Here is a 23,627-nt window from a genome sequence, read left to right as displayed (position 1 = left end):
ATGCCGGGAACTGTCATCGGCCGCCGCACTGCACGCCGGGAGTTGTAGTCCTGTCACTTCTGCCTCCGCTCCTGTCACGTGACGTGCGCAATGCATTAACCTCTTTAGTGCTGCAGCCGAGTCTCAGTGCGACCAATACAGGACTGCAGACTGGTTCTCAATGCCATGACCGATCCGATGGTGACACCCAGCTTTCCCAGAAGCCTGAAAGGCCACACAGCACTGGAGGTGTCAGCACATGAAGAAGGGAGCCCAACTCTGTATATAAGAGCCATGGACACATATAGTCATTACAAGGTGGCCAAACATAGATACTCTTCAGACTCTGGGGAAAGTTGGGTGGTAGTCTGGGGGTATGTGAGCTTATATGTACCCCAATAACAGCCTGATGTACAGCGCCCCCCAAAGAGATATGTTATTATTGTATGACATGGATTATACTCCAGAGCTGTAATCACAATTCTGCTGGTTATTATAGGAAACAGTCAGCAAGCTTGTGAAACATCCTATAGTGATACAGGGAAAGTAATGTAATGTATGTACACAGTGACTGTACCAGCAGAATAGTGAGCGCAGCTCTGGAGTATAATACAGGACAAGTAATGTAATGTATGTACACAGTGACTGTACCAGCAGAATAGTGAGCGCAGCTCTGGAGTATAATACAGGATAAGTAATGTAATGTATGTACACAGTGACTGCACCAGCAGAATAGTGAGCGCAGCTCTGGAGTATAATACAGGATAAGTAATGTAATGTATGTACACAGTGACTGCACCAGCAGAATAGTGAGCGCAGCTCTGGAGTATAATACAGGATAAGTAATGTAATGTATGTACACAGTGACTGTACCAGCAGAATAGTGAGCGCAGCTCTGGAGTATAATACAGGATAAGTAATGTAATGTATGTACACAGTGACTGCACCAGCAGAATAGTGAGCGCAGCTCTGGAGTATAATACAGGATAAGTAATGTAATGTATGTACACAGTGACTGCACCAGCAGAATAGTGAGCACAGCTCTGGAGTATAATACAGGATAAGTAATGTAATGTATGTACACAGTGACTGTACCAGCAGAATAGTGAGCGCAGCTCTGGAGTATAATACAGGATAAGTAATGTAATGTATGTACACAGTGACTGCACCGGCAGAATAGTGAGCGCAGCTCTGGAGTATAATACAGGATAAGTAATGTATGTACACAGTGACTGTACAGCAGAATAGTGAGCGCAGCTCTGGAGTATAATACAGGATAAGTAATGTAATGTATACACAGTGACTGCACCAGCAGAATAGTGAGCGCAGCTCTGGAGTATAATACAGGATAAGTAATGCAATGTATGTACACAGTGACTGCACCAGCAGAATAGTGAGCGCAGCTCTGGAGTATAATACAGGGTAAGTAATGTAATGTATGTACACAGTGACTGTACCAGCAGAATAGTGAGCGCAGCTCTGGAGTATAATACAGGATAAGTAATGTAATGTATGTACACAGTGACTGTACCAGCAGAATAGTGAGCGCAGCTCTGGAGTATAATACAGGATAAGTAATGTAATGTATGTACACAGTGACTGTACCAGCAGAATAGTGAGCGCAGCTCTGGAGTATAATACAGGATAAGTCATGTAATGTATGTACACAGTGACTGTACCAGCAGAATAGTGAGCGCAGCTCTGGAGTATAATACAGGATAAGTAATGTATGTACACAGTGACTGCACCAGCAGAATAGTGAGCGCAGCTCTGGAGTATAATACAGGATAAGTAATGTATGTACACAGTGACTGTACCAGCAGAATAGTGAGCACAGCTCTGGAGTATAATACAGGATAAGTAATGTAATGTATGTACACAGTGACTGTACCAGCAGAATAGTGAGCGCAGCTCTGGAGTATAATACAGGATAAGTAATGTAATGTATGTACACAGTGACTGCACCAGCAGAATAGTGAGCGCAGCTCTGGAGTATAATACAGGATAAGTAATGTAATGTATGTACACAGTGACTGTACCAGCAGAATAGTGAGCGCAGCTCTGGAGTATAATACAGGATAAGTAATGTAATGTATGTACACAGTGACTGCACCAGCAGAATAGTGAGCGCAGCTCTGGAGTATATACAGGATAAGTAATGTAATGTATGTACACAGTGACTGAACCAGCAGAATAGTGAGCGCAGCTCTGGGGTATAATACAGGATAAGTAATGTAATGTATGTACACAGTGACTGTACCAGCAGAATAGTGAGCGCAGCTCTGGAGTATAATACAGGATAAGTAATGTAATGTATATACACAGTGACTGTACCAGCAGAATAGTGAGCGCAGCTCTGGAGTATAATACAGGATAAGTAATGTATGTATGTACACAGTGACTGCACCAGCAGAATAGTGAGCGCAGCTCTGGAGTATAATACAGGATAAGTAATGTATGTATGTACACAGTGACTGCACCAGCAGAATAGTGAGCGCAGCTCTGGAGTATAATACAGGATAAGTAATGTATGTATGTACACAGTGACTGCACCAGCAGAATAGTGAGCGCAGCTCTGGAGTATAATACAGGATAAGTAATGTATGTATGTACACAGTGACTGCACCAGCAGAATAGTGAGCGCAGCTCTGGAGTATAATACAGGATAAGTAATGTAATGTATGTACACAGTGTCTGTACCAGCAGAATAGTGAGCGCAGCTCTGGAGTATAATACAGGATAAGTAATGTAATGTATGTACACAGTGACTGTACCAGCAGAATAGTGAGCGCAGCTCTGGAGTATAATACAGGATATGTAATGTATGTACACAGTGACTGTACCAGCAGAATAGTGAGTGCAGCTCTGGAGTATAATACAGGATAAATAATGTAATGTATGTACACAGTGACTGTACCAGCAGAATAGTGAGCGCAGCTCTGGAGTATAATACAGGATAAGTAATGTAATGTACGTACACAGTGACTGTACCAGCAGAATAGTGAGCGCAGCTCTGGAGTATAATACAGGATAAGTAATGTAATGTATGTACACAGTGACTGTACCAGCAGAATAGTGAGCGCAGCTCTGGAGTATAATACAGGATAAGTAATGTAATGTATGTACACAGTGACTGCACCAGCAGAATAGTGAGCACAGCTCTGGAGTATAATACAGGATAAGTAATGTAATGTATGTACACAGTGACTGTACCAGCAGAATAGTGAGCGCAGCTCTGGAGTATAATACAGGATAAGTAATGTAATGTATGTACACAGTGACTGCACCAGCAGAATAGTGAGCGCAGCTCTGGAGTATATACAGGATAAGTAATGTAATGTATGTACACAGTGACTGAACCAGCAGAATAGTGAGCGCAGCTCTGGGGTATAATACAGGATAAGTAATGTAATGTATGTACACAGTGACTGTACCAGCAGAATAGTGAGCGCAGCTCTGGAGTATAATACAGGATAAGTAATGTATGTATGTACACAGTGACTGCACCAGCAGAATAGTGAGCGCAGCTCTGGAGTATAATACAGGATAAGTAATGTATGTATGTACACAGTGACTGCACCAGCAGAATAGTGAGCGCAGCTCTGGAGTATAATACAGGATATGTAATGTATGTACACAGTGACTGTACCAGCAGAATAGTGAGTGCAGCTCTGGAGTATAATACAGGATAAATAATGTAATGTATGTACACAGTGACTGTACCAGCAGAATAGTGAGCGCAGCTCTGGAGTATAATACAGGATAAGTAATGTAATGTACGTACACAGTGACTGTACCAGCAGAATAGTGAGCGCAGCTCTGGAGTATAATACAGGATAAGTAATGTAATGTATGTACACAGTGACTGTACCAGCAGAATAGTGAGCGCAGCTCTGGAGTATAATACAGGATAAGTAATGTAATGTATGTACACAGTGACTGTACCAGCAGAATAGTGAGCGCAGCTCTGGAGTATAATACAGGATAAGTAATGTAATGTACGTACACAGTGACTGTACCAGCAGAATAGTGAGCGCAGCTCTGGAGTATAATACAGGATAAGTAATGTAATGTATGTACACAGTGACTGTACCAGCAGAATAGTGAGCGCAGCTCTGGAGTATAATACAGGATAAGTAATGTAATGTATGTACACAGTGACTGCACCAGCAGAATAGTGAGCGCAGCTCTGGAGTATAATACAGGATAAGTAATGTAATGTATGTACACAGTGACTGTACCAGCAGAATAGTGAGCGCAGCTCTGGAGTATAATACAGGATAAGTAATGTAATGTATGTACACAGTGACTGCACCAGCAGAATAGTGAGCGCAGCTCTGGAGTATAATACAGGATAAGTAATGTAATGTATGTACACAGTGACTGCACCAGCAGAATAGTGAGCGCAGCTCTGGAGTATAATACAGGATAAGTAATGTAATGTATGTACACAGTGACTGCACCAGCAGAATAGTGAGCGCAGCTCTGGAGTATAATACAGGATAAGTAATGTAATGTATGTACACAGTGACTGCACCAGCAGAATAGTGAGCGCAGCTCTGGAGTATAATACAGGATAAGTAATGTAATGTATGTACACAGTGACTGCACCAGCAGAATAGTGAGCGCAGCTCTGGAGTGTATTATATGTATACCTTGTATGGTGAGGGCTCCATAGTGAATTCTGATGAAATAATTGAGCAGACGCAGAGATTTGGGAAAGTTCGTTATCCACTTTAATAGTATAAACCTCATTTGTGAAGTTATTATGAAGCAACGAGAAAACACCGCCACGAGGGGAGAGAATTTCAGAAAATGCATCAGCTACTCCATGCACTGCAATACTCTATATACAAAACAACAATGCAGATCTCTCCGTGACGACGACGACGATTAGATAGAAAATTCAGATAGAAAATAATAAGACACATGCCGAAGTCTAAAACATCACAAAACAAGGCTGGTGACGGAGGACTGACATGGGGGGATGGGGCAGCTGATCATATACAATGCAGCGGCTGTCCGATACCGCTTCTCCAGATCCCGCAGCCACTAGGGGGCGCCTCCACGTATTAATGCAGCAAAACCTCCGGCGACAAATACAATAAGTAGCAAATTGTACAAAATGGTGTCTGCTCGTCGTCGTAGAAACAGTCAGGAGTGAGAATGACAGGAGCAGCGTCCTCAGTGCAATCGGTCCGGGACATGAGGGGTTAATGACGTGTCCCTATAGATGAGGCCTGTCTGACCGTGACCGCCCCCTGCTGGGATAGCCCTAATCCACACGACTGGCAGGGGTGACCCCTGACATTGGCCTGACAACCCCTTCCCCTCACATTGGTTGGATCCGTTGCGCAGCCTGGAAAGGAGTGCGACTGCTGGACCCGACTACACGGAGACTGTCTGTAATCATGGAGACAGATAGCTCTGCATAGGAGCTGAATACACTAAACGGGAAGAGATTTTTTCATCAAAACTATTTACACAGTTGCGTCAGTCGATTTTTCAGTTTTTTAGCTGCATTAATGGGGGGATGGGGTGACATTGATGGATCCCCCCTATTGGGAGAACAGGGGTCCCCTGAGCCCCGTCCTGTGGATGCATTAATGTGCGGCTGCACACGTATGTGGCTCTGTGTGTACTGTGGGCAGCTCGGGGGTCGTGCAGAGCCCCCAGCACTCCCTACCAGTTATGCCCAATGCATTGTGTATGACAAGGCCCGGGCCGGGGGTCTGGGCAGGGCTTTACCTGCCGCCTCCTGTGCAATGTACCAGTCCTCAGCAGCATATAAGGCACATTACAGTCTAGTGTATACTGCCCCCTGCTGGCTGCACTCACTGGGCTCACACAACAGATCCTACACCCGCACTGGATGTGGCATATGGATAGCGGCATATGAAGTCCATGGCGGCCCCTCTAATGTGCCACATAGGTACGCCATACAGCACCGTGCACCTCCTGCTGCTCTCTAGTACAAGGCTCCTGATCTCTGCGCCTCCTGTGTGACAAGGTGCACGACTCCTCCGGTGGGGCCGTATGCCCAGACATGTGACGGGGCCGCTCACTGCACCCATGTGATGCCCCGCACTGGCGTAAAAGACAAAAAAAAAATGGCACAATGTATTGCCACTCCATAACCCGTCCTGTCAGCAGCCCCTGACTCTAAGATGGCCGCCTGGCATTTTCTCTTATACATGGCGCTGCTCTCATTAACCCTTCCACTGCTGCAGGGAGGTCATGAACAACCCAAGCGAGCCAATGGCTAACATAATACTAAAAACATCACAAAAGAAATGTCCGGGGCCTGATGGGAGTTGTAGTTCTGCAGGCTCAGGGTCGCCGCCGCTTCTAGAAGACGCGCTTTCTATACTCGCACATTGGACAGGGATCGGGGGGTGATGATTGTCTGATGCATCCTATGATCTACTGTATATATACTATACAGGTTACAGGGCGTCTGCCAGGGTAATACAAGCTGCACAGTAAGAAAGTGCTGGAGTCGCCGGGTAAATAACAGTCCATAGAGGGGCCGGGGACAGGCACAAATACAAAGTCTGGGCAGGTATGGGTTAACTTAAAGGCCCGAGCCCTCTGTTACACTGCGGCTCAGGTCTCATACGGCCCACAGGGCATGCTGGGAGTTGTAGTTTTACTACAGCTGGAAAGCAGCAGGTTGGAGATCCTGGCTGTATAGACAACAATAAGAGAGAATCTAATAGATCCTGGTGATCCACACGGTGATCCATCACCTAACAACCTATAGATCCTCCTAATAATGGCACAGACAATATGGAGACTCCTCGTATATAAACTGGTCCCGTCTGAAACGTTCTGCAGGTTCCTAATGTACCTCCAGATCTCGGCTTGCTGTCAGTGACTAGAAGCTTCTGGTTTCCATCCACAGTCGTACTGGTACGTGTGCGCCGCTCAGATACCTGCGCAGGAGGTAGAGGCGGCTGTGCAGCGCTTTCTGACTTGTCTTGTGCAGTGTGTACAGCGCTCAGTGAGCAGAGGCCTTATGGTTGGACCCGGCTGTCACGTGAATGTTGCTGTGACGGTTCTGCAGGAATCCCTGTGAGGTCTCTGCATTGCAAGTCCGGACAGCCATAGGTAAAACCTGCAGCAGTAACTGACATGTAGAGGGGATAAAACTCACCGTGCAGGTCACTTTGCATTGCAGATGTCGCAGCATGAGGATGAGGGTTTGTGTTAACCCCATTTGCAGTGTTACTAACTAACCGTGCGGCCCCGACCACAGGCCTGGTGTGAGCCGAATGTCCCAGACAGACCTGCCGATTGGCCTGAACTCTGCGGTAAATGTACTCACAGTCAGTCCGGTACCGATCGGGCCGTGAGCTCCCTGCCCCATAACTGAGCTGAGTCCGGGACATTGCACCCACACAGACATGAAGGAGCGCAATCCACCCGGGTCAGCAGGACTAGGTCAGAATGTTCCATTTACTGACAGCAAGCAGAGATCTTAAAAACAGAAAACCGCACAAATGACTTTCTATCAGAACGCTGCGTCAACGCTTCATCATTTACATAAAACCCGACATTCTGAATTCTAGGAATTTCCACATGGACTGCGGGGGGCGCTCTGTCACTCCACCAATTATTCTCATTTCCTTACCCCTCCCCCCTACACACACACAAAAATACAGAAAAACAAGATAATAACAAAGAAAAAGTAAGTCTTGTAAGTGCTTTTGTCTACAGACCTCTAGTCCATAAGGGGTTAATTTTGGGATCTAAGTGCTTCATTTCAGGGGTTAAAACCATCTATAATATTTTGGGGGAGAAGAACATAAAATGGGGCGTTCTTGGCTTTACTCGTCTTCTACTGATCATCAGTTACACGTTCTCTTCTCCGGTCACATCTAAAGCTGCATTCTAGAGTCTGCTGGTTATTAGGCAGCGATGTGTCAGGGGACCCCAGAACTGGACTGCGCAGTCACATGACAAAGACAGGGGGGAGGGGCTAAGTGGCTGTCTGTTTCTAAGTATCCACCACTAGGTGGCGCTGCCCCGGTGCTGGGTGTGTTAGCTGTGCGGCGGGGTCACCCCTAATACACCCCCCCCCCCCACCTCGGCATGTGCGGCTCAAGCAAAAACTAAAAACGCCTTTCCTAAACCCTAACCCACCTGTATGACGTGGACCCAGGGGCGGAGCCTACAGCGCCTCCTACTGGATCCATGCCAGACCACTCCACCTTAGAATCTACCCTAAGGATAAGCAGCAGATTTCTTGAAAGCAGCTTTGGTTGTGATTGGAGAAAACAGAAATACAACATGAGCAAAATCTTTACAAAGTTACTTGGCTTTCCTTGCAGGACTTGAACGTGAGACACTTGGCTGCGCCTTAGAAAATGGCTCCTGGAGTGCCAGGACTAGAAATGCTGCAACCAATCTGAAATGAGACCGACCAATGTTTTATGGAAATGTGAACGCCGGCCAAGGCTGAGGGTGCGGCGCAGGTTGTCCTGCACAGTACTGGGAGCATCTCCCACCTTACAGCGCCTCCTTCAGGCGGGGTCTGATATTGATGACCTACACAAAGGATAGAACATCAATGTTTTGTTCCTGGAAAACCCATTTAAGATAAGTGGAAAATTCCTTTAAGGAAATCTAAAGAGGAGACTTGTGCGACGTGACAATCTGATCCCCCGCCTCTGCGCCGAGTAGTATACAGTCTTATCATATAAGGGGGCAGGAAATGGTTACGGCTTCTGTTAGGATATAGGAGGGCGCGCGGCGAGAATACACTGACCTGCAAAAGATATATCGGCCGCTCCTACCTGATACTTATGGCTGTTAGATGGGTCTCTGTCCAGTATGAAAGGGGTTACAGCTACCGAAATGTTCACTGGCTGAGATACAGGAAGGGGCAGCAATTACTCCTGAACAGGATCTAGGTAAGTGTTCCCCAAATGTTAGTACGCTTGCTCACGCCCTGGAAGGGTACGATGAAAAGTGCTTGATCCGTGCGCAAGTGCTAGTTTCGGCTATACACTGGTCCCTGTGATCTGCCCATTGTATTCTGCCGTCTCCATCTTCAGGATATACGGGATAATGCTGTCAATAGGAACGTTACCAATAAGGCCAGTAAAAAAAAGTTCTTCTGTGATGCTGGAGCTCATAAGTCTGAGAGCCGGGAGCCGCACCAGGATCCGAGCCAGTCTGTGGGGGATGGGGGATGAAAGAGAATAATATCATCAATGTAAAGCCCATTCAAAAGGTAAATCCTGTATTATACTCCAGAGCTGCGCTCACTATTCTGCTGGTGCAGTCACTGTGTACATACATTACATTACTTATCCTGTATTATACTCCAGAGCTGCGCTCACTATTCTGCTGGTACAGTCACTGTGTACATACATTACATTACTTATCCTGTATTATACTCCAGAGCTGCACTCACTATTCTGCTGGTACAGTCACTGTGTACATACATTACATTACTTATCCTGTATTATACTCCAGAGCTGCGCTCACTATTCTGCTGGTACAGTCACTGTGTACATACATTACATATCCTGTATTATACTCCAGAGCTGCGCTCACTATTCTGCTGGTGCAGTCACTGTGTACATACATTACATTACTTATCCTGTATTATACTCCAGAGCTGCGCTCACTATTCTGCTGGTACAGTCACTGTGTACATACATTACATTACTTATCCTGTATTATACTCCAGAGCTGTGCTCACTATTCTGCTGGTGCAGTCACCGTGTACATACATTACATTACTTATCCTGTATTATACTCCAGAGCTGCGCTCACTATTCTGCTGGTGCAGTGACTTCACCCTGTTAATGTCCTGTATTAACCCTTCGTGTACATGGCTGGTACCTGTAGGTGTCCTCTGGGTAGGTTTTCTGTACATAATCCTGAAGCTCCATTTGTGCCTTTTCCTGAAATTTCTCGATTTGCACGGTACTGGGGAGACCCGGGTGATCTGCGAAGAAAACAACAGTTTGGAATTTAGAATAAAGTGACAGTGAGAAGACGGAAGGTGAAGGGTTTGTCACACGGAGGCCTCAGTGTAGGAGAGCAGCACCATGGCAGGTTATAGGAGAGCGCGGGGCCCGTAGCCCGATCCTGCACTGGCGCCCTCTCCTGTCTGTGTCTGTCCCTGGTTTTAGTCTTAGGGGTTTTGATACTCAGGAAAAGAAATTCAGAAATAATAAGACCCTACAAACAGCATCTTAGATCTCAGCACCGTCACTCAGAGGAGAACGTGGAGGGCGACTCCTTCTAACCTGGGCTGAAGAGGACCACGGCCTTCAGGTAGGCGTACTCGTAGCCATCGATGTCCAGCTTTGCCATGCTGTTACAGAACTCCTGCAGCTTCCAGATGTGCTCCATCACCTGCTTCACTCGCTCACCAGAAAGCTTATCTGAAAGATGGAAAAGCAACGACCGTGACTATTCGGGTGAAGCTGATCCGGCCTCCGCCTCGTTGACGGGTTGCTCGCGGTCAGGACGCACCTTCCTGGATGCTGTTTTGCAGGTGGTTGACTATGGCGGCCAGAATGGTAGAGAGGCTCATGACTTGTGAACACTGTGCAAGGCCCAAGGTGAACAGCTCGTTCCAACAGGCACGGACAAGGGTCGTGTTACAGTCCTGCCTGCAAGACATCATGGAGAGGTCAGGTAACAAACCGTGGGGGTCACCAGGAGAAGGACAATGCAAAAAGGGGAGCCTGGGAAATGTGGCAGGAAGTTTCAAGGTTCCCTGCACAGCCAGAAGACAGGGGGCGCTGCAGAGCAGGGAAAACGCTGTCCCTTAAAGGGGTTGTAGCAAGTTCTGAAGTTATCTCCTAATAATAGGCGATAACTGCATGATCGGTGAGGGTCCAACCACTGACACCCCCTCTGATCCTGAGAACGGGCCTCAGCGCTCCCATGCTGCAGATCCCTGAGCTCAGTCCTAGAGAGAGATCATCACTTTACAACATGGAATTACCCCATTAAAAGCAGGAAAAATCACATTAGCCAAAACCTTAGCTAGAATTCTGCCCTCTAGAGGTGACTCTTAGTAACGCCCTGACATCAGTGAGATTGAGGAGGAAGGACACGGCTGGGTAGAATCTGCGCCACGGGTTACATTTTGAGCTCTTTGCTGTCACGGGGTCACGGACTTACCCCAGGGCTTGGAAGGCAGGTATGGACCGAGCCCAGTGCATGGAAAGGAAAAGCAATCGAGACGCAGACTCGCAGATATAGTGAACGTTCAGGTATTCTGGCATGGGGCTGGGCATGGTGAGCTGCAGAATAGAGAGAGGTATCAGGATATACAGAGGAGAGCGGGGCTGTATACAGCTGGGCAACGCAGGGTTAATACCGCTGACCTTAAAAGTGACATGTGTGTCGGAGAGCAGCGGTCCCTCCACCTCCAGGATAGGCGTGGCCTGATCCCGACTTATCACATGAATGTTCCCTCCTGCCGTCGTGTCCAGCCCATCCGACAAGTTCTGTCCGGCGTCCGGCGTGTTTAGCGCTTTCGCTAAGGTGTCGAATGCCCTGAACAGAAACAGAACATGACACATGTGTGGCGTCCAGATCTGCACATTACAAATACGTTACAATTCACATACTTTGTGTTTAATTTTTCAGATCTCTGCTTGCTGTCAGTGAAAAGAAAATCTTCTCCTATCCTATAACATTCCCTAGACCCCCCCCCCCTGACCACAGCAATGAGAGGGATCCCGGCAGAGCTGCCATGTTGCCGGCACGTCCTCAGTACTCACCGGGTGATCTCACTGGAGAATTGGTCCTCTTGTTGGACATCTGACGTGTCCCCGTTATTCAATGACTCGGTCAGGTTGGCCAGGGACGTCACCACGTTGGCCAGGGTTCCCAGCCCGCTCTGACTGCTCTCTGTCTGCTGGTCGCACAGTAAGTTCATTAACTCTTATGATGTGAATAGAATGCGAGTGTCAGTAAGTGGCGTGTTCAGCTCACCTTGGAATCTGCAGACAGGACCACCGTGCCGTCATCACGGATCAGGGGCTGCTGGATATTCACCAACATCCCGGGGTCCAGGAGTCCGGCTTGTCTGCAGCGAGGAGGCATCAATGCAGGGGAAGAAAGCAGAAGGTGACATTAGCAAAACCTCAGAGGATGGCTGAAGTCATCGGCTCTGCACATGGGAATCGATTTAGGAGTCCGAAGGGTTCCACCAAAAGCGGTGTTAACCCCTTAATACCCCTGCTGTTTGGGGCCCTCGCAGTACAATATTTAAGGCTATTTCACTGAACTTGGTGTCATTTTTACAGATTTACAGACTCTCTTTTGGTGCGTTGCAGTCTCCTCCTCCTCCTAAGTGTAATGATGTGTCGTCCACATTGGTGTCACCATGGAGTCTGCCGCAGTGAGGTCACAGGTCACACACATGTAGGACACAGCGGTCACAGGTCACACACATGTAGGGCACAGCGGTCACAGGTCACACACATGTAGGGCACAGCGGTCACAGGTCACACACACGTAGGACACAGCGCCACATACAGGCACCAGCAGGAAGCAGCAACAAAGGTTCAAAGAAGGATCCACAAGATGAGCGTCACTGAGATATACAGAGACGCAGGACACTCACCTCCCTCCTTCTTTGTCAGTCACAAACGTGGGGGTTGCGATGAGGGGGCTCCGCAGGTCCTTTCGGATGTAGATCTTCTCCGTTGAAGCTGCGCAGTTTGAGGGTTTCTCCCGCTGGATGTCGAAGGGTTTCCTCTCACTCTGCACCGCTGAAATAAAGTACAATAATAGAATAAATACAGACATGTACAAGGAGCCGCAACACCAAGCAAACGTATCAGTGTCCGGAGCCGTCACATCAGAGAATAAACCAACTGTAAGGTGAGTGGGGGCGAACACGACAACCTGCTCTGGAGAGGAGGCGGCAGGAAGACTCTGATGTCTGCAATGTATAGCCAGGGGGGTCCAGTGTACAAATCTCCAACCAGTGCCCGGGGGGTCTAGGAAGCAATGTGGCCCCTACACTAAAGAACAAGGAGTCAGAGGGGCCCCAGAAAACAGACCCAACAATGGTATTGCCTGTAAGCTTTAATAGGCAAGAATGCAGCTCTGAAGATATACAGCTGAGGATGAGTCATGTAATGTATGTACACAGTGACTGCGCCAGCGGAATAGTGAGCGCAGCTCTGGAGTATAATACAGGATAAGTAATGTAATGTATGTACACAGTGACTGCACCAGCAGAATAGTGAGCGCAGCTCTGGAGTATAATACAGGATAAGTAATGTAATGTATGTACACAGTGACTGCGCCAGCGGAATAGTGAGCGCAGCTCTGGAGTATAATACAGGATAAGTAATGTAATGTATGTACACAGTGACTGTACCAGCAGAATAGTGAGCGCAGCTCTGGAGTATAATACAGGATAAGTAATGTAATGTATGTACACAGTGACTACACCAGCAGAATAGTGAGCGCAGCTCTGGAGTATAATACAGGATAAGTAATGTAATGTATGTACACAGTGACTGTACCAGCAGAGTAGTGAGGGCAGCTCTGGAGTATAATACAGGATAAGTAATGTAATGTATGTACACAGTGACTGTACCAGCAGAATAATGAGCGCAGCTCTGGAGTATAATACAGGATAAGTAATGTATGTACACAGTGACTGCACCAGCAGAATAATGAGCGCAGCTCTGGAGTATAATACAGGATAAGTAATGTAATGTATGTACACAGTGACTGCACCAGCAGAATAGTGAGCGCAGCTCTGGAGTATAATACAGGATAAGTAATGTAATGTATGTACACAGTGACTGTACCAGCAGAATAGTGAGTGCAGCTCTGGGGTATAATACAGGATAAGTAATGTAATGTATGTACACAGTGACTGTACCAGCAGAATAGTGAGCGCTGCTCTGGAGTATAATACAGGATAAGTAATGTAATGTATGTACACAGTGACTGCACCAGCAGAATAGTGAGCGCAGCTCTGGGGTATAATACAGGATAAGTAATGTAATGTATGTACACAGTGACTGTACCAGCAGAATAGTGAGTGCAGCTCTGGAGTATAATACAGGATAAGTAATGTAATGTATGTACACAGTGACTGCACCAGCAGAATAATGAGCGCAGCTCTGGAGTATAATACAGGATAAGTAATGTAATGTATGTACACAGTGACTGCACCAGCAGAATAGTGAGCGCAGCTCTGGAGTATAATACAGGATAAGTAATGTAATGTATGTACACAGTGACTGCACCAGCAGAATAGTGAGCGCAGCTCTGGAGTATAATACAGGATAAGTAATGTAATGTATGTACACAGTGACTGTACCAGCAGAATAGTGAGCACAGCTCTGGAGTATAATACAGGATAAGTAATGTAATGTATGTACACAGTGACTGTACCAGCAGAATAGTGAGCGCAGCTCTGGAGTATAATACAGGATAAGTAATGTAATGTATGTACACAGTGACTGCACCGGCAGAATAGTGAGCGCAGCTCTGGGGTATAATACAGGAGAAGTCATGTAATGTATGTACACAGTGACTGCACCAGCAGAATAGTGAGCGCAGCTCTGGAGTATAATACAGGAGAAGTCATGTAATGTATGTACACAGTGACTGCGCCAGCGGAATAGTGAGCGCAGCTCTGGAGTATAATACAGGATAAGTAATGTAATGTATGTACACAGTGACTGTACCAGCAGAATAGTGAGTGCAGCTCTGGAGTATAATACAGGATAAGTAATGTAATGTATGTACACAGTGACTGTACCAGCAGAATAGTGAGCGCAGCTCTGGAGTATAATACAGGATAAGTAATGTAATGTATGTACACAGTGACTGCACCAGCAGAATAGTGAGCGCAGCTCTGGAGTATAATACAGGATAAGTAATGTATGTACACAGTGACTGCACCAGCAGAATAGTGAGCGCAGCTCTGGAGTATAATACAGGATAAGTAATGTATGTACACAGTGACTGCACCAGCAGAATAGTGAGCGCAGCTCTGGAGTATAATACAGGATAAGTAATGTAATGTATGTACACAGTGACTGCACCAGCAGAATAGTGAGCGCAGCTCTGGAGTATAATACAGGATAAGTAATGTAATGTATGTACACAGTGACTGCACCAGCAGAATAGTGAGCGCAGCTCTGGAGTATAATACAGGATAAGTAATGTAATGTATGTACACAGTGACTGCACCAGCAGAATAGTGAGCGCAGCTCTGGAGTATAATACAGGATAAGTAATGTAATGTATGTACACAGTGACTGCACCAGCAGAATAGTGAGCGCAGCTCTGGAGTATAATACAGGATAAGTAATGTAATGTATGTACACAGTGACTGCACCAGCAGAATAGTGAGCGCAGCTCTGGAGTATAATACAGGATAAGTAATGTAATGTATGTACACAGTGACTGTACCAGCAGAACAGTGAGCGCAGCTCTGGAGTATAATACAGGATAAGTAATGTATGTACACAGTGACTGCACCAGCAGAATAGTGAGCGCAGCTCCGGAGTATAATACAGGATAAGTAATGTAATGTATGTACACAGTGACTGCACCAGCAGAACAGTGAGCGCAGCTCTGGAGTATAATACAGGATAAGTAATGTAATGTATGTACACAGTGACTGTACCAGCAGAATAGTGAGCGCAGCTCTGGAGTATAATACAGGATAAGTAATGTAATGTATGTACACAGTGACTGCACCAGCAGAACAGTGAGCGCAGCTCTGGAGTATAATACAGGATAAGTAATGTAATGTATGTACACAGTGACTGCACCAGCAGAATAGTGAGCGCAGCTCTGGAGTATAATACAGGATAAGTAATGTAATGTATGTACACAGTGACTGCACCAGCAGAATAGTGAGCGCAGCTCTGGAGTATAATACAGGATAAGTAATGTAATGTATGTACACAGTGACTATACCAGCAGAATAGTGAGCGCAGCTCTGGAGTATAATACAGGATAAGTAATGTAATGTATGTACACAGTGACTGCACCAGCAGAATAGTGAGCGCAGCTCTGGAGTATAATACAGGATAAGTAATGTAATGTATGTACACAGTGACTGCACCAGCAGAATAGTGAGCGCAGCTCTGGAGTATAATACAGGATAAGTAATGTAATGTATGTACACAGTGACTGCACCAGCAGAATAGTGAGCGCAGCTCTGGAGTATAATACAGGATAAGTAATGTAATGTATGTACACAGTGACTGCACCAGCAGAATAGTGAGCGCAGCTCTGGAGTATAATACAGGATAAGTAATGTAATGTATGTACACAGTGACTGCACCAGCAGAATAGTGAGCGCAGCTCTGGAGTATAATACAGGATAAGTAATGTAATGTATGTACACAGTGACTGTACCAGCAGAACAGTGAGCGCAGCTCTGGAGTATAATACAGGATAAGTAATGTATGTACACAGTGACTGCACCAGCAGAATAGTGAGCGCAGCTCCGGAGTATAATACAGGATAAGTAATGTAATGTATGTACACAGTGACTGCACCAGCAGAACAGTGAGCGCAGCTCTGGAGTATAATACAGGATAAGTAATGTAATGTATGTACACAGTGACTGCACCAGCAGAATAGTGAGCGCAGCTCTGGAGTATAATACAGGATAAGTAATGTAATGTATGTACACAGTGACTGCACCAGCAGAATAGTGAGCGCAGCTCCGGAGTATAATACAGGATAAGTAATGTAATGTATGTACACAGTGACTGCACCAGCAGAATAGTGAGCGCAGCTCTGGAGTATAATACAGGATAAGTAATGTATGTATGTACACAGTGACTGTACCAGCAGAACAGTGAGCGCAGCTCTGGAGTATAATACAGGATAAGTAATGTAATGTATGTACACAGTGACTGCACCAGCAGAATAGTGAGCGCAGCTCTGGAGTATAATACAGGATAAGTAATGTAATGTATGTACACAGTGACTGTACCAGCAGAACAGTGAGCGCAGCTCTGGAGTATAATACAGGATAAGTAATGTATGTACACAGTGACTGCACCAGCAGAATAGTGAGCGCAGCTCCGGAGTATAATACAGGATAAGTAATGTAATGTATGTACACAGTGACTGCACCAGCAGAACAGTGAGCGCAGCTCTGGAGTATAATACAGGATAAGTAATGTAATGTATGTACACAGTGACTGCACCAGCAGAATAGTGAGCGCAGCTCTGGAGTATAATACAGGATAAGTAATGTAATGTATGTACACAGTGACTGCACCAGCAGAATAGTGAGCGCAGCTCCGGAGTATAATACAGGATAAGTAATGTAATGTATGTACACAGTGACTGCACCAGCAGAATAGTGAGCGCAGCTCTGGAGTATAATACAGGATAAGTAATGTAATGTATGTACACAGTGACTGTACCAGCAGAATAGTGAGCGCAGCTCTGGAGTATAATACAGGATAAGTAATGTAATGTATGTACACAGTGACTGTACCAGCAGAATAGTGAGCGCAGCTCTGGAGTAATGTTATGTATTACTATGTAGACTAGATCTAGACATAAAGTGTAAAATCCTGCTCAGACGTGGACGTGCCATTTAGGTAATCCTCTAGAATCCTCTTTATAAATGTTCCTCTATTGATTCTTTTGCGCTTCCTTCATAACTGGATCAAAAATTATTTACGAAATACAGAAACGTTTGTTCTGTAAGAACCGGAGACTTTGATTCCCCCCTGGCGTCCTGCCCGGCCCCCGGAAGCCAAACTCACATTCCATTTTCATGCCCATTTCCAGACACTTCTTAAGCCGGCAGAACTGGCATCTGTTCCTGTGATGTTTGTTGATGACGCAGTCCTGGCTGCTGCGGCAGCTGTAGGTCAGGCTCTTCCTGACACTTCTCTTAAAGAAGCCTTTACATCCTTCACAGCTAACGGCGCCATAATGACGGCCTGGGGCAAAGGCGAAGAAAAAAGAAGGGAAGTTTAATTTTGTTCCCAATGTTGCATCTAACATAAAAAAACTGAAACACATTTATAATCTTCTACTGTTTGGAATATATATGTTATGCAAACCTATGTGTCTCTGTGGTTACAGACTACAAACCAAGCCCATGTAGTCAGAGCCTATAGTCACAGCCTCCGAATCTTTCACCCTTTTTTCTAATCTTATGTCAGGAAGATGTAAAAGACTGATGAGAAGAAGAATGTGGCAGGTTAGTTACACTGACACCATGGAGGCAAATAGATCTGCATAGGAGCTGTGAACAGAAAACGGAAGATCATTTTAAAGGGTTTTCTGGTTACTAATGCATGCTTCATACTGATGACCGATCCGCAGCATCTGATGTGTGGGGGCCCAAAACAAGGACCCTCCACAGATCAGCTGCTCCAACCAAAATCTGCTGCGATGGATGGGAAGTGGAACCATGCTGCCAAGGAATAATCGCAGCGCTGCAGTTTCCTAGTTCCAGGGCTGCAGCTTCATCCAACCATTCAACCCAGGAAGGTTCCCATTCAATGATGGCAAGCCATTGACAGCCATAAAGACTGAATGCAAAGTATAACCCCGACATCCCCCACACAATAACTCCTCCGCAATCACCTGATGCTTTGTCTCCGCAGACCACACAGTATTCTACAATCTGCGGCCGCTGCACTTCTGCTTTGCCCAACAGTCTCTCCACGGAGGCGGCATCAGTGACTATCTGCAGCGACACAAAGAATATAAGAACCCTGGAACCAGCATGAAGCGAGCGCGTGATCTACTGCAGCCCTCCCGTACCTGGATCCGCCCTGGCACAATGTTCTCGGTGGTGAATATGAGCTGCTTGGCATTGGGAGACTCGGGGGTCGCCAGTATCACCTTCCCTGCTCCAGATCCATCCGGGCTGGCCAAGATAAACTGCTGCTTGGGAGATACGGAGGAGTCTACGGCCGTCACAATCTGGATCTTCTGGCCGGTCTGCTGGTCTGTCACAATCTAGAAGGATTATGTAAGGATGATGTATGTTATATACCGCACTAGGGTCTGACCTAGATATGAGGAAGGGCGTGGGGCTGCTCTAGTCCATAGACGGGGCCTGAGGATATCCTATGAGTGTCTATTGTCATCTGACTAAGACTAAAATTCACTTCTTGTCTGAGAGTTTTAAGTTGCCCTGTCTTTGTCCTTACTCCATGCTTTACACTGCAGCTCTGCTCTATAGGGACACAGCTATGATCAGTCACTACAGTATAACCCCTGGGACCATCCCATCAGGTGTCTGAAAAGCCTTCAATGTTGGAGTGAGATCTGCGGCCTCTTCACATATAACCAAGCACAGCGCCACACCTTGTATAGAGGCTGTGCCTGGTACTGCAGTTATAGGACCACAATGAAGCCGTGTGAGGGATGAACGTGATGTCACATGACCGGTGATGGGGGTTTTAAACGGTTCACCCCTGGGGTGTCGGCACCGACTCATCTCCTATATATGACCTACGGTAAGGCCATTCGTCGATAGGACTGAGAGTGCAGAGTAGTTTACCTGGATGCGCTGCGGGGTGGACACGGCGGAGTCGGTGGAGATTATTTGGATACGCTGGGAGGAGCTGGTCATCACTGAAGATTCCTGAACCTGCAGAAGAAGATCCAAACACTTTATAAAACGTCCAAACCCCAGATACCACCAGTGAGTACGATGCACCCCGCAGAGGTGAAGGCACAATATGGCGTCACCTTCAGGGCTAGGAATACTTTTGCAACCAGATTTTTTTGCTCCAGTGTGTTTAAAACTAAAATAACTTTGCAAACTGTCCTGGCTATAGCTTTCTGGTTTTGTGTACACAGCTCCAGTGCTCAGCAATGTCTCCATTCCCTGATAACCTACAGGCAGGGAGGCAGATGAGAAAAGATTTGGGGCCATGGAAACAAATGCGTCTGACTAGGAGCTGTGCACAGCACACAACATGTTAATGAAGTCTTTTAAGCAAAGTTGCTTCACTTTCCAATGTCATTTGCAAAGGGCAAATTATGAAAGCGAATCCTCTCGTATCGGCCTTGGGAATCATTTTATAGAAATTTTCAAATTTCACAAATCTCCTCGTGCGATGGAAAAATGCCAAAACGTGAAGCGAAGTCTCCAGACTCCAGTCTAATGAATGTAAAGGAGCTTACGACAACCTGCGCGATCCATCCCCGCGCCCCAGATGGTTTATTAAAGGGAGAGGAGAATGTAGGACGAGTTGGGGGGAGCGGTGCAGATCTACGTAATGAGCGCAGCGTTACTTTGGCGCCCGTCACACTCCGAGTCCTCTAATAAACCCTGTGGGACATTGGCGCGGATCGGGGAGAGGCTAATTATAGGCTGAGAAGAAAGGCCCTGAACCGGAAGACGCCTCATTACTGCTCATCCATCCAGCAGAACTCAGCGCGCGGAGAGCAAACTGATTAAAGAGATGACGCATGTGCTCCAGATCTGCAGCTCTGTGACAGCACGGGTCCGTGCCCAGGACTAAAGGGGAAAGTCACTGTTGTGACACTACAACTCTCAGCAGGATAGGTGCTGCAGTCCCAAACTGGGGCCCTAAACTAAAGGACCGCAGGCCTGTCCTGTCATTAGTGATGTCATCAGTAAGTGACCCGCCATCTCCACCGATGCGGAGACAAGTTTGGGTGGAGTCAGAGAAGAAAATAATAACTGAATTCCATGTTATCTCACACAAGTATCAGTAGGAATTCAATGACTGGCGTTTTCATGAATTACAGGATTTTTCTGCTTCTGACTGACCCTGACGATCGATGATTTACGAATGAGGCGGAGTCAGGCTGCGGGAAAATAGAGGAGTCGGAGGTTTGACCTACTAACACCACAGCCCTGCTCACAAGCGCCGCAGCCTCTACCTGGTGCCCACAATGTCACATTCGTCAGTCACGTGACATAGACACAGCTTTGGCCCATTCAAGTGAATGGGGCTGAGCTGCAATACCAAGTGAAGTCCCTGGGCTGTATTGTGGGATGCAGCACTGTTCTGATGTTGGGAAAAGCAAGAAAGTTGTATTTCCTCCTTCCGTGTTCACATAAGGGAGGTGAGGAGCTGCAAGTGACTGCATCGGGAGGAGATCCCAGGTGGTTACTGTCATGTCTTCTCCTGTGTGGCCTCCAGTGACCTGTTGGTGGATTCTTCATGATGTCACCAGCTCTTACTGTCAGCTCTGCCCCTATACAGACTAGTGAGCAGGGGAACATCTCTCCTGTGATCTTGTATTAAGAAGCATGCACGAACCTTGAAGTTTTATTATAAAGAGGTTTTCTGGCCTCAAGGTTGTTTTCTCCATTCCTATATCCATCAGTGGAGGAGTCATCAGTTCCCTGGGGGTCGGATACTTGGACCTGGTAGCTATAAGCTAATATGGCTACTCTCCTGTGCACTGGAAGGAGGCCAGAAGAAGATCTATTTCTATTCAAGCTGCAGCACCCCAATACCACCCCTATATAGTGGACGGGGCTGCTGTTTCTTTCCCCATCCAGTGTAGTAGCTTTCAGCACCCGGAGATCAGCTGATCAGGGCAGGGTGCGGGTGTCAGACCTCCACTGATCAGATATTGATCTCCTATACTATATATACATACAGAAAAAACGCTGTGGGAAAAATTGCATCGGCAATCCATCGCGCTTTTTCCCCGCAGCGCTTATCACAGAGGTTTCCTATGCAGACTTTCTGCTTCAATGATACCAATAGGGAAACGGACGGTGTTTGCAGGTAGGGTTGACATGATGTGATTTCCAATATCACAATGGTTTTGGAAATTCCAGCATGTCTGCTGCTCGTATTTTTCTGCATTGTGAATCCTATCCTCTTTGCAGAGAATGTAAATTGCTGGGCCCGGCCTTCAGCAGCGGCCAGGGATCTCAGGATTTGTTTGTTTCAGACTTCTCGCTACAATCACAATGTTTATTATATGTTTCTTGTAAAACATTACACTCTGACGTCAGATCTCATGATGTCCCTGTACAGCACTAGGATACTGTAATAAAATGCAATGATATGGGGGTATACAGTGATCTGTGACCAGTCATTATGTAACAGGACCCCGCCATTATTCCCAGCAGGTCACTTGAGGTTATTGGAGGTGGAAAAAAAATCTAAATAAAAATTCTACAGATAAAAACTTTCTGCTGCGCTAACACCTGCCACCACTAGATGGCGACAAGCACCGCCAGCAGGAATACTAGACAGGCTCTGCACTCACCACGCCCCCAGAGGACGTGATAGGTCAATTGAAGTGTCAGTTGTCAAAAGACCCCGCCCATTTCCTCGAATCCAAAAGCTCATTGGCTGGAGGAACGAACCCGCCCACGAATACGTCACAAAATAAATAAATAAAGGCCGCGCGTTCGGGGAGAAATATGGCGGCTGTTGGCGAGCTGCCAGGCGGAGAGATGGCGGGCGCGGGCCGCGGAGAGCTGGGGTGGTAGTCGGGGCCGCGGCGGAGGAAGGTGGAGGTCGTGTAGGGGCGGGAGGGGTTGTCGGGTAACTGTGCGCTCAGCGTTGTCAGGAGAGCCGGAGCCCGTTGTCAGGTACGCCCGGAGTGACCAGGGGACCAGCCGCGTCCTGTCAGGTGTTCGGACGTTGATTTGAGGCAGTTTTACGTCAGTGTGGCCGCTCCGGGGAGGCCTCAGCCGCGGCGCAGCGTCTCCTTACCTCACCCCGACGGAGGTTCTTGTCACAGCCGCATCCCCTCAGCGCCTGGCGGCCCCCGCAGCTTCCCGCACCCGGGAATGGCCAGTGACGGCCGGTTCTTTCGGTTGTTTTGAGTTTTTTTCCCTTCGGTGAGAGGTCAGAGGTCGTGACCCCGCGCTCCGCCGCCTCTTTCCCCCCCTCTCCTGTTTCCTCTTCCCTCTCGCTCGGATTGCGGGCGGGGGTGACGTCAGCGTAAAGAAAGTGGTGATTGGCTGAGCGGGCGGAGGGCGTGGCTAATGGGAGCTCCTCCCATCGAGAGCTTTAAAGCTGTCACTTTTTTTTTCGCTAAACTTTATAAACTGTGCGCTGTCTTCGTGCTCACGGGCTGATGTACAAAGTAGTAAAACTTTATTGACACCTGACAAACTTGTAGGCTGCACCCTGCTGCTAACTCCCTGCTGCAGAACTACAAGTATAAGCATAGCACTGAAGGGATCTGGGCTCTCAGCACTGACAGGAGGGGGCTCATCAACACTCCTGTCACTTGTCTCACTCTACCCTGGATGACTGATAACAGAGAGCACCAGCCTACGTCCGCCTGCATTGATAGGAGTGCAAACGCTGCAAAAATACATTTACAGTCACAAAATAATAGATGGGAGTCTAGAAATCTCATCGCTACATTGTGGAAGAATACGATACTCCAGGAGGCTCTCTTTAACGCTCCGGAGCAGCCATGTTTGCCGACCCCCACCGCTCTGACAATCCGCGACACCGCCCACCCATGTCAATACCCCTAGGCGGTCTAATAAATGGAAAAAAAAAAGTGTAAAAAAAAATATAAAAACAAATAGAAAGGATTAAAAATTCAAATCACCCCCCTTTCCCTAGAACACATATAAAAGTAGTTAAAAACTGTGAAACACATACATGTTAGGTATCCCCGCGTCCGAAATCGCCCGCTCTACAAAGCAATACAAATATCTTTCCTGTTCGGTA

General features: G+C 46.9%; 1 protein-coding gene across 1 annotated transcript; it reads right to left on the bottom strand.

Annotated features, from left to right (window-relative positions):
- Positions 1 to 4,707: 4,707 nt before the first annotated feature.
- NR2C2 (nuclear receptor subfamily 2 group C member 2) lies at positions 4,708 to 22,947 on the bottom strand. The gene is made up of 14 exons (XM_075286654.1): positions 22,650 to 22,947; positions 19,493 to 19,582; positions 18,748 to 18,945; positions 18,568 to 18,670; positions 17,736 to 17,915; positions 12,584 to 12,731; positions 11,950 to 12,043; positions 11,736 to 11,869; positions 11,337 to 11,508; positions 11,131 to 11,252; positions 10,474 to 10,613; positions 10,245 to 10,382; positions 9,835 to 9,940; positions 4,708 to 9,159 (listed from the first exon to the last, which is right to left on the bottom strand). Exons 2-14 carry the CDS (start codon positions 19,562 to 19,564, stop codon positions 8,985 to 8,987), a joined length of 1,782 nt encoding a protein of 593 aa, XP_075142755.1. The 5' UTR covers positions 19,565 to 19,582; positions 22,650 to 22,947; the 3' UTR covers positions 4,708 to 8,984.
- Positions 22,948 to 23,627: the final 680 nt, after the last annotated feature.

The sequence above is a fragment of the Leptodactylus fuscus genome, chromosome 9 (genome assembly GCF_031893055.1).
Source record: "Leptodactylus fuscus isolate aLepFus1 chromosome 9, aLepFus1.hap2, whole genome shotgun sequence".
NCBI lineage: Eukaryota > Metazoa > Chordata > Amphibia > Anura > Leptodactylidae > Leptodactylus > Leptodactylus fuscus.
The sequence above is the reverse complement of the archived record's forward strand: the minus strand, read 5'-3'. Positions and strand labels throughout refer to the sequence as shown.

Excerpts from the sequence above, each read along its gene's own strand:
- NR2C2 (XM_075286654.1), bottom strand. The coding sequence starts at position 19,564 with ATGACCAGCTCCTCCCAGCGTATCCAAATAATCTCCACCGACTCCGCC. Across the intron at positions 18,671-18,747 it reads TTGTGCCAGGGCGGATCCAG|ATAGTCACTGATGCCGCCTC; the intron begins GTACGGGAGGGC and ends GTGTCGCTGCAG. Across the intron at positions 9,160-9,834 it reads TACCCAGAGGACACCTACAG|ACTGGCTCGGATCCTGGTGC; the intron begins GTACCAGCCATG and ends CATCCCCCACAG.